The sequence below is a fragment of the Sphaerodactylus townsendi genome, linkage group LG03 (assembly GCF_021028975.2).
Source record: "Sphaerodactylus townsendi isolate TG3544 linkage group LG03, MPM_Stown_v2.3, whole genome shotgun sequence".
Taxonomy (NCBI): domain Eukaryota; kingdom Metazoa; phylum Chordata; class Lepidosauria; order Squamata; family Sphaerodactylidae; genus Sphaerodactylus; species Sphaerodactylus townsendi.
Window position 1 is genome coordinate 71,240,982 of NC_059427.1, and position 16,503 is coordinate 71,257,484.

Consider the following 16,503-nt stretch of genomic DNA (forward strand, 5'->3'; position numbering starts at 1 on the left):
AAAAGAGTCACTGATTATATGTTGATTACCACCATTATGTAGTATTACAAAAAAATTTGAGACCTGAATTGGTTTCTAGAGAATTGACCTGCATTTAGACAAATTGCAGCCCTTATGTGAATATCACTGGATTTATAACCCACTAGCACATTTATAGAGGCCCTGTGAGAACGGTCACCTGGATATGGAGGCTATCCATGCCATACCTGCCTCTTGTGTGATTGCGCAGGGCCCTTTTCAGGCTACCATAATCACAAAAGTTCAGTAGCAGGATAAAAGCCCTCATGGGGCCTCTTCCTGAGTGCAGCTGGACCATGAGGCCATGCACAGGAGTTATGGGTCAACTAAGCTGTGGGTCATCCAAGTCAAACCAAGGGCATGATTGCTTTTTTACTTTTCAACATGCATTTGGTTGTTGAAAGAAAAGATGCTAAATAAAGCACACTTTTAGTAGCGATGCTTCCGCCTAGCTTTCATTTTTTTTCTTTCTAGGTGGTATTAATAGAAGTGAAGAATGAAGATGGAACATGGCCCAGGCAGTCTTCTTTGGCAAAGTAAGCAATAATTTCTCCATATTTTCTCCCTCCATTCATTTCAAAACCTTACCTCCAAACCACAGTGTGGAGATTGAATTGATAATATCTGAATTAAGCTTCTTTGTATCTCCAACTCCTGGGACTGATACTGCTTCAAAGATGTCCTACTAGTGAGAGAGAGTTTTTAAGTTGTAAATAATTGATATGAAAAAGTGCAGGCTTTTCAGGTACTTCTCAGGCACTTTTGATTTTCTTGTCCCTGTACTACTGAATAAATAAGTCTTTTGTTAGAATCTGCTTCTGTAAAATGGATAGTAGAAATAGACAAGAAGCTCAACAACATAGGTCTAACAACTAATCGCTTTCAAAACATGTCTGCCACAAGAATCTATAATGAAATCAAATCCGCATTAATTGAATGAGAGAAACTGAATGATGCAGGAGGAGGGGGGAGTTGCTTCTCACAGTCTTTAGGAATCTCCTGGTCAGATTATTGTGCCAATTATTTGTATATCCTGAGCGATCCCAAACAACACAGAGCATACTCACTAGCTCGTTTCAATGCTCTGCCTAACACGATGACATTTGGCAGATATAATAATATCCCTATGAGAATAGGCTATGCTAGTGTAAAATGGCTGTTGTTGAGACTGTCCGACATGTACTTTTAGAGTGCCCTATCTATGATTCTCCTCGCTCCATGTATATCCATCCCTTAATAGAGAGGTTAAATATTGATGTGTCATCTATTATGAATTTTTTGCTCAATGGTTCTTCTGACCTCATTTATGAAAATGTTGCGAGCTTTCTGAAACATTACCTGGCCAAGCGTAATTATTTTTTTACAAAATAGTCATGGTTAATTTATCTCTCATCGTGTTACATATATATTATAGGGGTTTGTATGTGGATACTCAGTGTGTTTTTTAATGTACTTAACGGGTTCAGTTAACGGATAAATGGTGTGTTTTTTTAATACTGTAATTTATAATGCCAATAAAGGCTTCTGTGTGTCTGTCAATAAATAAGTCTCCTAATTTTACCAGGAATAATATTTTACCCTTAAGATGTAGAGAAACATTCAGTTAAAAATAAAGCAATTCCCCACTTGGCCATGAAAGCTTGCTTGGTGACCTTTGGCCAGTCACACTCACTAAGACTAATCTACCTCACATCATTGTTGTGGGGATAAAATGGAGGAGAGGAGAATGGCCTCTTAACTTAACATTTGTTGCGGGCTATTCTGTCAAATAACCCGTGGCTTTGCAGCACTCCCCACTACATCCGCGGTGGCAACACAGCTACCCCGTTTCTGCCGCTCTCCTTCCCCCTTCTTGCGCGTCTTTTCGACTCCTGGAAGGAAGAGCAGCTTTTTGAAAACCCCGCAGAGAGTGCGGGGCAGTGAGGAAGCCCAGGCGTGACTCCGCAGTTCAGTTTCCCGCCCCTGGTGTTGACGTGTAACCTTTAGCCCAATAAGGAAGCAGTGGGTGGGACAGGATGCGTGCGCAGCCAATTTTGTTTTCGTAGTGTTTCAGCCCAGCTCACTGAAAATCATTTTTGCCTCTTTGATGCAAACTCTAGTCTAGTAGATGTGCAGGTCTGCAGGAATGCCTCTCCAAGTAGCTGGCAGCTGCCCTTTTCACAGTCCTCGGCCCCATCCCCCCTCCAGGGCAGTTTTGGAAACTTGGGCTTTTCTTTGCTAAAAATAAACCTCCGTGCGTGACTTAAAAAAAAAGAATAAATGCAGATTGTGGGGGCGGGGGGGGAGAAGACCGACCACTCAGTCAGCACTGGAACGTCAATTAAATCGTAAAGGCAGCGTAAAGCTGAGCTGACCAGAGAGGGGGGGAAATGGAGGAACGGCTGTCTCGGAAGCATTCACACCCGGAGTGCTGAATGCTGAACTCCTAGGAAATTGGAGCCTGGCACAATACTAACCCTTTCAGCAACTGTCTGATTCCTTTTTTCCATCTCTTGCTCTTTTAGCACAAGGGAACTTTGGGGAAGACAGAGAGCCAGGTCTTTGTTCCACTGTTTACATTCACTTACAGGCTGGTATTTCTCCCTTGCAACCAGCAGCAGCTCTGTAGCTCAACTAGCTAAGCCTTGTGCTGCTGTGCAAAAGGTAGCTGGCTCTAGTCTAGGCAGTGGCAAGTATTTTGGGTTTTTTTTTAAAGAAGCCATTTCTTCATCTCCACTTTGCTATATTGTATCAATCTGCGCATGCTCGCACAGAAAAAGAAAAAAAATCCCTTCCCAGCAAGAGCAGCAGCCAATCAGGATGGCCCCTGTGCTGAACCCGCTTTCCACAGCCTCAGAGTGGGAAATCTCCGTGGCTGCTGCCGGAGCATCCTTTGAGGTGCAGAAGCTGCGGTGGGGAACATGAACCCACGCCCAAAAGGTCCCGCAGCAAACAAATCCAGTGCATATCTCCTTCTTTTTTGAAGTGGGGAAACGCCCAATAATTCAGGTCAGTTTGGGTTCCCATTTGAGGTGACAGCAGAGTATGAAGTAAAATAAATCAGTTATTCAGGTTTATATTGACATCCCAATTAAATAGTTCATTCATTGTGGAAAATTTTTAACTGTTACGTTCAATGCATTCTTAAAATAATTTGACCTAACATTCATCTAGATTGGTTGGTTAATTAAGGTTTCCAGGTAATCTGGATAAAGTATATGATCTATTGTTCACAATTAATTTTTCTTTTTTCATAGCCTTTTAGTTATTTCCTAGGTACATTCTTTTATTTCAGATATCGTGTCTCTTATCTATGCATATCTGTCTTTTGTGGTAGGCGTAATTCACTTTTTTCTATTATTGCCATAATTTTTCCAGTGTACTCATTGGTTTGGTTGCTATGGCTATGTGAACCTCATACTGCCAGCATCAGCTGGTACGATTGTGTTGCTTGATAATCTTTTTATTGTAAACAGCCCTAATGTTTAATCAGCTATATTTGTTGTTTGTAAGATGTATAGGCATAATGCTTTTAACAGTGCAATTTATATGCCCTTAATGGTCATGAAGTAAAATTTTTGTTCAGTTAGCTTGCTTTTTTCACCAGGCACCTGGCCATCTTTGTTCTGAGCATTCCTAAAAAAATTTGGGTAACTTATGATCTTTCATGTAACAGAAACTCTTGTTCATCAGCATTTGAGTAGTTGAGCTAGACAGGATGTGTACATCTCTGTATTGCAAATTGTGGCTTACAGCGCATCAAGGTTCAGCCTACTTGGATTTTCTTCTGATCTGATTCCACAGCCACAGTTTTGGATGGAATCAGTGACCGTTTTCTTAGCACATGCGAAGCTGAGTCTTGTATGTATTGGACAAATATAGTTCTTACAGGAGGGGAATTCACAAGGATCTGCAGAAGGCATCTCATTGTCCCTTTATCACTACATGGCCTTGCCTTTCCCCCAAAGCCCCCATAGCCTCTCTCCTTTCCCTGCTTCCTGCTGTCCTTTCCGCTTACTAGCCAACCTACCTTTATTTGTCCATCCACCTCTTCTGCTTGCCTTCCTTCCCTTCCCCTGGCAGCCTCTGCCCAGGAAAACTGTTGCCCAGTTGTATTGAACCAGCTGAGCTGGACCCATTTGAACTGGGGGGAATGTGCAAGGACTTGCAGGGGGCACCACTTTCTCTTGTATTTTCTCCCCACACTATTTCTCTTTCCCTCATCCTAGCAACTTGCATATCTTCACCTTCCCTACTTTCTTCTCTCCCTCACATCTACCACTAATATAATTTTTCTCTGCTCTTCCATCTTATTTAGTTCATTTACATCCTGCCTTTCTCCGCAGTGGATACCCAGTGCAGCTTACATCATTCTTATGTCAACTTTATTCTCACAATAACTTTGTGATGTAAGTTAGGCTGAGAATGTGTGATTGGCCCAGAGTAACCCAGTGAGTTTCCACTTCAGAATGGGGATTCAAAGTCTCAGTCTGGAACTCTAACCACTGTACGGCACAGGCTTTTGTGAGGTAGCTACTGTTAAACAGTAGTAGCAGTCTTTCCTGGGTTAGTTATGCAATTCAAGTGGTACCAAGTTGTGTGCCAGGTCTGGCCTCAATGAATCTTCTCTCAAAGGACAAAACAGCCTCCGAAAGGATCCTGTCTCTCCCCTGCACCATTCACCTTTACTGACAGAAACCAGTCCTAGAATACTGGCCAAACTATTGTGGTTGCCTAGCAACTGAAGGCATCTGTCGGTGAAAGCTTCAGGTACTCTGTTTATTATGTAGGCAGTTTAATCACCCAATATCCTTTTTTAAGATTTCAGATTTTTCTTTAACCCCAAGACATGTTTCAGGCTTGTTGAAAGATCTGTCTTGTACATTCACTGCTCTGATCTCTGGATTTAAGTATTCTTAGATAGGGCCATATTTCACTATTAGAATACATAACAACCTAGAGAAAGATTCTCTGGACAAGTCAGAAAGGCACATTTTTGCTGGCAACAGCTTATTTTGTGTTCTGTTCACCTTGATTCTATTGATGTTCTTCAGGCTTGACTTCATTTTTTTAATTGTTTCTAAGAAGGAGCCATAAATCTATAGAGAATCATTGAAAAATCGCTTTTTGAGTATTATAGATCTTTTCAGATCCTCAGGAAAGGGTGACTTCTGCTGGAAACAGTCCAGCTTCATTTCTCAATCAATAATACATCATGCTATGGAGCACCTGTATGCTTACATTTTTTAAAAATGCATGTGATCCAATAGATTAATGTTAGCCCCCCCTAAAAGGAAACTTGTGCATTACTTTGTTCTTTAGGGAGAAGAGATAAATTTCTTTCCCTATCAGCCAGGATTCCCATTCCTTTTTCAACTTGCAAGCACTTTTGGAGTTCTGACTCAGGGTGGCAGGTGGAACCAAAAGATGTCATTATGTAATGAGGTTACCCCTAATTCTGATAAGTTTTCAACATTTCAGGCAGAATCATTGTTTAATGGCCTGCTTTTTAAAATTAACATTCAATTTAGAAATATTTTCTTGCGTACATACAAAGTAAATATACATATTAAGCTGTGATGAATCCCTCATCTGGCAGGATCTCTTCATTTCATAGGCATCTAACACATTTAAATAAACAAAACAAAAACCTGCCACACCAATGACTACCAAACTGAAGCCACAAAAGAATGTAGTGTATAAGGAAGTAAGTGGTCAGAAGACATAAAACACAGTGTGTACAATAACAATATAAAAACACAGTACACAATCAAAGCGAAATTTACCTGTCGTGACCCAGACCCCTGCCAAGCAGGAGTCAAGACAATAGTCTGGTACTTCACTGTTTTTTGGAGTCACTGTACAGGCCCTCTTAAACAGCAGTGGAGAATACAGAGCTAATAGTCCAAGGCAAGGATCAACACAAGCAAAGGCTCACTCATCCCAAAACAATGTTGCTGCCACACTGCAGCCCTGATCTTACAGCCTTATATACAGAATGGCCTTTCCACTAATTGCCAACATCCCGCAGCTGTGCTCCCTAGCCTGGCTCTTGCAAGGACTCCCTGTTTCTCCTTGATTGCTCTAAAGCTGCCAACCTGCTGCTGCGCCTCCTCTCCTGTAGGTGGCTCCGCAGCTGCCTTCGTCATTGTTCCCCATGTTCAGGTGACCCTGGGGGTGCAGGAGCTGACGAGCTGTCCCCTGACTGATCAGCCGAGTATTGGGAAGGAGAAAGCTGGGGACTGGCAGTAGCTTTGGGGTAGCAGTTTCTATCCCAGAGGCTTCTTCCTCAGGTGTTGCCTGAGCCCCTGGCCCTGATCCTTTCCCCACTACTGAAGGCTCAGGCTCTAAGTCTGCCTCAGTTGGCTGGACCTCTGATGGCCCAGCCACAGCCTCCTCTACTCCAGACTCCATATCTGAGGCTTCTGCCATGCTGTGCGTCCCTGATGGCCCAGTTACAGCCTCCTCTTTTGCAGACTAACTATCTGAGGCTTCTGCCATAGAGCGCAGGGACCTGACATTGCCAGAGAATAGCAGGTAAAGGAAAAGGAAGTATGTCCAAAGTGCACAAAGGGAAAAAGATGAAACTAATGGAAGACTTACCTGTTTGAGACGATTGCGTACCGGGACCTACTTGAGTCTTCCCTTAGTTTTGCCTTTTTCTCTTCAGTGCCTTGGACACACTTCCTTTTTCTTCACCCACTGTTCTCTTGTAAATTATGCTTTGATTGTGTACTGTGTTTGCAACATTGTTATTGTACACAGTGTTTTATGTCTTCTGACCACTTATCTCCTTACACAGTGTATGCCCTTGTAGCTGTAGGTTTTTGATCTGTTTATTTTGGGTGCTCACCGCCACATCGTCCTTTTTGCATTTTTTCGTATGTAACACACTTATGCAAGAGAAAAAAATAAACCCTCTTAATTATCCCACCTTTCTCTCATGGGCCCAGCCATTTTTAACATACAATATTATTTGCAATGGTGACAGTTGGTGCTGGAGGGCTGGTGAGAACTTGCACATGTGCACAGTAAGAAAAAGCTTCTGGCCAAATCTTAATGGGAAAACAAATTATTTTTGAAAAATGAACAAAATGTAATGTAATTATGTTGTTCAAACTGAATTATAAAAATGCATTAAAACTGGGAAGAGATGGTGATATTGGTAGGCATCCCATTTAGGGGCATTAAACAGTTTAACCATGCTGCAGATTTGTACCTTCTGAGAATCATCCCACTGTTTTTAGAATATAACTTCTCTATTTGCACAGATAAAGTACTATATATACATCCAGTCTCTGCATTATAAACATTAAAAAAACCCCTCAGTGGTTGCCATGGTGCCCATGGGCGCCACATTGGAAATCCTTGCTGTAAGCAGTGCAAATAAGGATCTAAAGAACTGCACCAATTAAGATCAGTTCTTTATCTAGTCTAGTGCTGCTTAACCTGGGTGCTTATGGATCAAATCCAAATTCTCAAACATGGACCTTCTCTAGCAATTATTAAGCAGTCTCTTAGAATGGACATCTAACTTTGGAGCATCGTGTCAGTACAGTAAATATATATTTACAGCAGAAAATTTTGATATGGAGTGAACAAGCCAATGGCCCCTTCCGCACAGCAAATGTATAATGGGTTGCAGTCAGGATAAAGTAACCCGTTTTCGCATTCACATGCATCCATGCAGGCAGCAGTTGGAGGCAGAGCCCACAGAAACAATCCAGGTTGCTGTCATACCTTCACACTGAGACGCATCTCTCTCTCTCTCTCTCTCTCTCTCTCTCTCTCACTCTCTCTCTCTCTTTCTCTCTCTTTTTTACTTCCCACCTATCCGTAGCTACACAGGCATGTTGATGTCTCACGATTCAACTGTCTGCACCTGCATAGTAGCTACGCAGATGTAAGCTGCGAAATTAAAAAAAAGGAAAATGGAGGCGAATAAACCGCCTCCTGCCCGGCAGTTCACTCGCGAGCAGCTGCACCTGGGATTTTTAAACAGATTTGCTAGTAGCGTGATTCCCAAAAAACCCAGTTTGGGGGAAATAGCTCGGGGCAGACTCATTTTAGGGACGGGATCTGTGCCAAGTCTCCCCCCCCCCAACTTTTTTTACTGTCCTACACCCATGTTTATTGGCCTGTGTGGAGTGGGCCTAGGAATGTAGTACTAATTTTCCTTAAGGATCAACCTATCTTGAGTATCTAATACATCAGCTATTTGAGATTGCCATTTTGATAAACTAGAAATATTTAAAAGGTTAAATGATGAGGCTGTGCCAAAGGTGCAGTGCCAGAATCATGAAAAATGGGTGTACTGCATGCTTCGTCTTTTCTTGTAGATCTAGCACTGCGACTAGAAGTCTAACTACCTCTTCAAAATCACCAGCCAGCTCTTGCTCCTCAGTAGTTGCCTCTTCATCCATCACAAATGGTGATAGCAATAACTCTTATGGGATGAACTGTTCCAGCCTTGGCAAAGGGTGAGAGCAAGAATGTTTTTGCTGTACTTTATGTAATTTCCTTCCCTAAATCATACATTCTCTTCTTTATTAAGTAGGATCTTGCCCTGAAGGCTGTGCTCTCAAACTAGTTTTCCAAAACACACACAACACTGTAGCTCATATTCCATGGAGCCAGTTGTACTTCTTGACTTTGTAATGAATAACAGTTTGTATGTAATGCTAAACACAAAACTTATTTAGGACATCTGTCCCGTGTACTATTATCACATAGGCTTCCCAACTCCTTAAGAAAAGTGAGGAGGTCAGAAAAGCTCTTGCACTTTCATCATTTCACAGAATGTACAAAACAGAAATGTTCAGGATGATGTTTTCATAAAGGAATTAGAACTATAGTATAATGGAACATCTCAGAAGGTCACTCAATAGGATTGTATACAGTTTATTTATTTATGTTATTTATTCATTCGATTTGTTAGTCGCCCTCCCCCTAAGGCTCAGTTTAAATACAATGTACAATTTGTTTGTACCACCTTGCTTTTACTGCAGAAACTCATCTTTCTGTCAGAGCCATATGAATATAAAGAAGAAAAATTGCCCAAAAGCCTGAGGGAGATAGAAAATCATTATGTTTTTGCCTAGCTTTTAAAACTGAGTCATGCAAAGAGCTGTGGTGAGGGATTTCCCCAGCCTAGCCACTCCCATGTAGAACACCCTATCTGTGGTTAGCAGCAGTAGTACTGAAAATTAAGATAAAATAATTAATGGAGAATACACTTTAATGCCACTGTAATTGCTGATATCTAGGAACAACAGCAACATCAAAAAGTAAATGAGATACCATGGCCTAGTTTTCTGAAATGTATGATATGGTATATTTGTTTCTCAACGCTACTACTTCAGACTGAAGGGGGAGGCTTACGTAGACTGTCCCCTTAGCATGCCATTTTTTTCCTGTGAATAGAGAATTGTTCATATAGTAGTGGCTTTCAATCATGTGAGCGCCCTTCCTATTTGCTGTCTGAAGTGGTACTATCAGGATTCAAGTATGCCTCCTCTTGATCTTCTTGTGAAAACTAAATCTGAGTGGCATATTCAGATGTATAAAAATATGCATGCTGTTCATTAGATACATACATTATTTCTGAGCTTGCTTTTCCCCTATCTTTGTGAATATTTTGATAGCTGTAATTGCACTCTTGTTTTTTAGAGGCTCTAGCTTTTCTTGCAACTCCTTCAGCAACAGGGAAAGTCCTCCTCAGACACAGCCTGGTCTCTGTGGGCTCAGTAACCTGGGAAATACATGTTTCATGAACTCTGCATTACAGGTAAAGAGCTGGTAGATATTTGGAGTGGTATACTAACTGCTGTTTATGTTTTCTCTACATATTGTAACTCCAACTGCTAGGTTTCATTGCTCCTTAAAAAGCTGTATAAACATAGGCATGAAATTAACCCAATATATATTTTTCCTCTCTTTTTGCAATACCAACATTCAGTCCCTAAATTCTGGAATTATGTTTATGGTCATTCTTCTCTATCATCACTGTGTATCACAAATGCTCTTACACAGAGCCTGCCTCAGAACCTATGAAAGCTGTAAAACTTTGAGTACAAGTTTACCCACCTTCAGTGGTTGTCTATCATACATGGGTGGAGCTGTGCTTACCTGTCAGTTCTTTTTGAACCACTACAGCAGCAACCTAGAGGAACCTTCATGTTGTGTCTTTTCAAACTACCTACATACTATGAAAGAAAGGAGCAAATAATAGTTATTGGCTGCATTCTTATGGCACAGTGCACAACATTAAAAATTGTTCTGTCTGCAGGAAGAAAAACCATAAACAGATGGACGTGGACTTAGTCTTCTGCATTTGGGAGAGAGCATTAAGCATCACCTTAAATTTGCAAAACAAGCTAGATACAATCATCACAACAGACTAAAGACTGTTGTGGGAGAAAGCTCTTCCCTCAGATCAAAGGGTTGCATCTTTATCCATAGTGCTGACATTGTTAGCACAGACATTAGGTTCTATAGCGTTGGTATGGAGTGATCCAAAACCATCGAATGACTCCCAGTCTAATTAGTAGAAACAGAGTTCCCATGCTGTTTACTCAATAGAAGCAGAAATTAAAGACTGCTAAATATGCTGCTTCAGCAGATCTAGCAAGTGACAGTTAAAAAGATAAGGAACAGATTAAAACATGAGCTGCCTGCACCCACTGACACTTCAGTGGGACTTGAAGTCAGTACTGATTCAAGGCACAGAGGTTGTCATAACAATTCTGCATGTTTTCCAAAAGAATTGGGAAGGAAGTCAATTGCCAGAGAAGTTAAGATCACTGGCAGTGTCTCTTTCAGAGCATCAGATTGAAGATACTTCACTACATGTGCCTGCAGACTGAGATACAAAACATCAGTTCAAAGGGCAGGAGAAAGCAGACTCTTGGTATCAAAAGTAATTGATACTGTGACTTGTAATAAGGCAGCAGCCTTATTTCTTCCCAGTACTGGGAGACTTCCCTAGTGAGGAATTTGACTCTGCAGTTTATGGAGGTTTCCGGGGAAAATAGTCGTGGAAGGTGAAATGATCCACAAGTCTTTGTGGGTTGCCACTTGTCTATTATTACTGTCATACTGGCAACCAAAAATATTATTCTTCAAAGAGGAGCTGTGGGGCTACACCCCAGCCTGTTCGCTATGATGCTTCAGAAAGTCACGTGGGATCAAGAGATGAGTCATCAGCTCATCAGCTTTGAGGAAGAGAATTTTGCTGGAACACAGTACGAAGTGCAGTACATGGCGTCTGAAACAAAACATACTAAAAATTTGGGAGTTCAATCACCTAAGCAGAATTTTCTTCAGTCTATAGAAGACCAGAGCAAGTCACACTCTGTGGAACATAGAGATTATGTGCATAAACAGAAAAAGTCCTGCACCCTTTACATTCAGACATACATCATTTTGAGTGTTCACCTACAGTTTCAGGATTAGCATGCTCTGATGGAAAATAAGATTTGTCTTCTGATTTGGGATCATATAACAACACTTCTGATTCTTCACCTACATTTCTGATTTCTGAACAAAAGCTTCCCCCACCATCAGAGGGCATAAAGATGTATTTGAACAGATCACAGAAATGACTGCTGCGTGCATTGGCTTTGGAAATGAAACAACCACTGCCATCAGTTGCAGATCCGGTATTTGGATTAGTGGATTTTGATTTGCTAGTGTTTCCAGGTTATGAAGACTGCATGGGACAAGCCAGCACCAGCACTGTCTATGGCACAGTGATTTTAGGGCATGCATAAAGTACAACAGGAAGACTTTATATATCCAGACTGGTATCAGATTTGATTGTTGTAGAGGTGTCAATGTCTAACAATAAGCAAAAAGTTTATGCAGCACCAGCTGACAGAGAGGGCAGGAGAGTGGGCACTGTGGGCAGAAAAACATAATTTTTGCTTCTGTCCTCTCCCCTTTCAGATTTCAAACTATGCAGCATGTTACAGCTAGGTATCAGACTGAACTGAGGGATTGCATGTCACCTGTGAATCTCCATCTTGCTCCAAAATGTAGAGAGCCAGGTGGCATGGTTCCAGCAGGGACACTCAAGTTAATGATGCAGCAGAGAAATTACATTGTGCTGCAGGCAGGCAAGAGCTAGAGTGTGGCTGGACAGGCCAGAGTCAAGGCTGGCAGCACATGAGGTGCAGTCAACCAGTCCAGTGTCAGGGCAGACAGCAGGCAAAGTCTTGGTCAAGGCAGTCCAAAATCAAGGTGCAGGCAGAGAGAGATCAGGTAAGTGGAGCTTACCAGAATGTACACTGGTTGCACCCAGGCAGAGCTAAGCCCAAAGTGGGATTTATACAGAAAGTCCTGGCTAATGAGGCTGGGATCCTGCAAGAGCTCAGTCTTCAGCAGATGCAGATGCCTCTGTTAGGCATAGACTTCTGCCATACCTTGCAGCAATGCAAGCACTTCTCCTTTGACTATGCAGCTGTAACTTCTGTCTTTGAGCAGCTGGCTCATTACTTGGTTCTTCTGACATTCCTGAAGGCTCTCCCAGCTGCATGGCATCAGGCTGTGCCTCAGCTTTCAAGGAAGGGCTTGAAATTGAGTCTGCTGTCTGCATTTCCTTGCGAGAAGCCAGCTCTGAATGCACGGTGTCTTCAGGCTCTACATCAGAGTCCTCAGTGCCCAGAGGCTGACTTATGACATGCATCATATCATATGAGAGCTAGCGTGGTGTAGTGGTTTAGAGCGGCAGACTCTACTCTGGAGAACTGAGTTTGATTCCCCACTTCTCCACATAAGCAGCAGACTCTAATCAGGTGAACTGGGTTTGTTTCCCTACTCCATCACATGAAGCCAGCTGAGTGACCTTGAGCTATTCACTGTTCTCTCAGAACCCTCTCATCTCCACCTATCTCACACGGTATCTCTTTTGGGGAGAGGAAGGGAAAGGAGTTTGTAAGCCACTTTGAGACTTCTTAAGGTTGAAAAACGTGGAATATAAATCCAAACACTTCCTCCTCCTAAAATATTAGCACTAAGATACCATCCTTGGCTGAGATCAGTGGCTTCCACCAATGAGGCCAAGCATTTATTCAGAACCTGCCTTTTAAAGGGGCAGGATATTCAGTGCGAAAACTGCTGATATACTGGAAAGAGTTCAGAAATTCACTCCACAGCAAAATTGATGGGCTTCTCTTGGACTTACACATTTCCTTACAAGCAGCAGAATAAGTTTAAGGGAGGTTATATGTCAGCTTTGGTGACAGAAAGTTCTTTAAATTGGAGATTTGTATAGCTCATTAATAGAGGATCAAGATCGACAGCATATCACGACCATGCCATTGAACAGGGTCATTGACTTAGACGTTGTGGACAGACCTTGATTCCCAGTTCTCAGAAACTAATAATCAAGGATTTGCAATGTAACCTGTTGTTTTCAAAGTTGTGAGTCCACAACTGTCACAGCTTATATGAGATTGAAGATGAGACAATTGCAAATTTTGCTTCAGCCCACAAATTCAAAAACAGTTAATTGTTCTGTATCCACCAAGATGAGTCCAAAACTCCTTTGTGTGGTGGCTCAATTAAGACAATTTGTTAAGGGGTAGCAGAATCATCAAGATGTCATATCTGGTCACATTGGCAATAGATATGTCAGTTTGGGTATATGGAGCATACTGCCAAGGACATTCAGTGAGCCAATCCTGAACTGACAGGAAAGCTACAATTCACATCAGTGTGTGTGAGCGTTTCATCATGCTCAAGGTGGTTTTTACCCATCATCCAGGCAAGTCCATTCAGGATGTGACAGACATATTACATCCACAAAGTGTGAGGAATTCTTTCACCTACTCTGTGCACCCTAGCATGCAATCTATGCGATACTCAGAATCATGAAGAAGAAAGACATGTTGCTTACCTGTAACTGGTGTTCTTTGAGTGGCCATCTGTACTGCCACACACCCCAACCAGTTTCCCCTATAACCGGTATATTTAATGTATCTAACCTTCAGTGTCTGATAGGAGAGTGTGGCTCCATTGACTGGTTGCACACAATGAACAGTCATTGTAGGTGGTGAAGCTTGCACTCAGTTTTATAAGTTCTGGGGTGGGCTCTGTCTGCACACTTGAGATTCCACATGTGTGGCTGCACAGACCACTCAAAGAGTCTTTTTGCTTTAGGATAGTGCTAGCTTGTTTTTGGATGAAAATGGAGAGTGGCATAACTTTCTTACATAGCTTTTTTTTCCTCTGGATGCTATTCCAGTGTTTGAGTAACACCCCTCCACTGACCGATTATTTCCTGGAAGATAAATATGAGGCTGAAATAAATCAGGACAATCCTCTCGGAATGAGGGGAGAAATTGCAGAAGCCTACGCAGAGCTCATCAAACAGATGTGGTCGGGGAGGTACTCTCATGTGGCTCCCCGCATGTTCAAAGTAAGTAGACATTTTATAAGCACAGCATAGCTAGATGCACATTTGTGCTGCCATGCATACTATGTAAAGCTTTTACACCACACTTTAAGGGCGGTTATTTCCAAATCTTAGAAGCTTTTAGCATAGAAGTTTTTCGGGTTGAACCTAAAATAATTTCAAGCCTTAAAAGTTAGCCCTAGAATTATAATGCCCTAGAGGTCCAATTTGAAACAAATTCTTTAAGATTTGATGGTGGTTTATAAGTTTGCATCACTCTCAAATTGCTTGTGCACTGAGTTGCTTTGGAGTAGTTTAGAGAATTGATAGATATAAATTTGGATTCTAAGCCTTGCTTCTGTTATGGTGGCACAGGCACATGATCACATAAAGATGCCTTATATTGAATCGCACCATTGGCCCATCAAAGTTGGCATCGTCTACTCAGACTGGAAGGGGCTCTCCAGGTGGAGGTCTTCCATATCACCTGTTTTCACTGAAGATGCCGGTGATTGAACTTGAGACCATTTCATGCCATGGAGATGTTCTACCATTGATCTGTGGCACTTTTCTAAGTCCTCTGTTGTATTCCTCTAGCTTCCATTCATGAGAAGCTGGTTGTCTTTAAGTGACAGAATACTGCCTAGCATCAGAAGAGCATGCTTTACAATGGAACACTGTTCCCATTACAGACAATGAAGGGGTTTAGACAGAAGCAAAGGTTTTAGGATCCAAGTCTTGGTATTTAAACACTTGTTAGTACTGTGTGATAGGTCAGATAAAGAATTGTGCCCCATTAGATCGATTTCTCACTGACTTGGATAGCCCAGGTTACTCTGATCTCATCAGTTCTCAGAAGCTAAGTAGGGTCTGTCCTGGCTAGTATTTGAATGGGACACCTCCAAGGAACACCAGGGTTGTGACGCAGAGGCATGGCAGCGGCAAAACCCCTCTGAACGTCTCTTGCCTTGAAAACCATACAAGGTTGCCATAAGTCAGTTGTGATTTGTCAGAAAAAAAAATCATTCTGCAGTATGGGTTATAAAATGCATATTCTCCCTAGAGCAGGGGTAGGGAACCTGCGGCTCTCCAGATGTTCAGGAACTACAATTCCCATCAGCCTCTGTCAGCATGGCCAATTGGCCATGCTGGTAGGGCTGATAAGAATTATATTCTACTAAACAGTGGTAGTAATTAACAGAATTGGTCCTGTAAACTAATGTGTTCTCTTCATTTCAGTGTGATTAATGTAAGCAAACTAAAGTAAAAGCTTTTTATCTTACAGAAAGGAAACCAAAATTACTGAGTTTATTGTGCAGTTTATCTGCAGTTTTCGCAACATTTCCTCTGCTTTTTTATTCTTAATTTTAGACCCAAGTTGGCCGATTTGCCCCTCAGTTTTCAGGATATCAGCAACAAGATTCCCAGGAGCTTCTGGCCTTTCTTCTAGATGGTTTACATGAAGATCTAAACAGAGTAAAGAAGAAACCTTATTTGGAGTTGAAAGATGCTAATGGCCGGCCTGATTCGGTACAGTATAAAGACAGTCGTCTTCTTTGAGTTCAGTTGCTATTATATTGCTATGTGAAAGATTAAAAAATGAACGAGAGAAGTCAGATCTATGATCTTTTCCTATCTATCCTATTTCCATGTCTCTCATTGAGCACATGTGTCTTTTCCCTCTTCACTAATCTAATCCATAATCATTCTACTCAACAGCATCTTCCACCCAGTCTCTCCTCTACTTAAATGGGTTTCTATTTGTGACTCTGTTCCCAAAGAATGAGTGAAAGGTGAATGATATAACAATATTATTGTAGCAGGGACTGTAGATCTTTATTGACTCAGTTCAGAAGATTCTTCAAACCATTGTTTAGATAAATTTGGGATAAGTCCCAAGCTTGTATGTTCATTTCCTATGTGCATTTGAATTATTAAATGTCTCATACTGAATCCGACTGTCCCTTTATTGAGGTCACTGTTGACTGTTGATTGGCAGCAGCTGTCCAGAGTCTTGGGTAGAGGTTTTTCACATCAGGTGCCAACTACATTCTTCCAACAGCCTTCTCCTTATGGTGCCCTCCCTTAGGTCATGGGGTTTTTCCACTGTG

The 16,503-nt window shown here is 41.7% G+C and overlaps 1 protein-coding gene across 3 annotated transcripts in view; it reads left to right on the forward strand.

The window, feature by feature from the left end:
• USP4 (ubiquitin specific peptidase 4) overlaps window positions 1–16,503 on the forward strand; it is a 53,679-nt gene that overhangs the window by 9,971 nt on the left and 27,205 nt on the right. For 2 of the 3 annotated variants that reach the window (XR_007243859.1, XM_048488708.1), the window contains exons 6-10: window positions 493–554; window positions 8,337–8,477; window positions 9,667–9,784; window positions 14,243–14,416; window positions 15,764–15,922. Coding sequence is in view for 2 of the 3 variants with exons in the window: in XM_048488708.1 (XP_048344665.1) it covers window positions 493–554; window positions 8,337–8,477; window positions 9,667–9,784; window positions 14,243–14,416; window positions 15,764–15,922 (654 nt within the window). In the remaining variant the exon portion in view is untranslated. The remainder of the gene's footprint in view (window positions 1–492; window positions 555–8,336; window positions 8,478–9,666; window positions 9,785–14,242; window positions 14,417–15,763; window positions 15,923–16,503) is intronic. The other variant, XM_048488709.1, reaches the window with a different exon arrangement.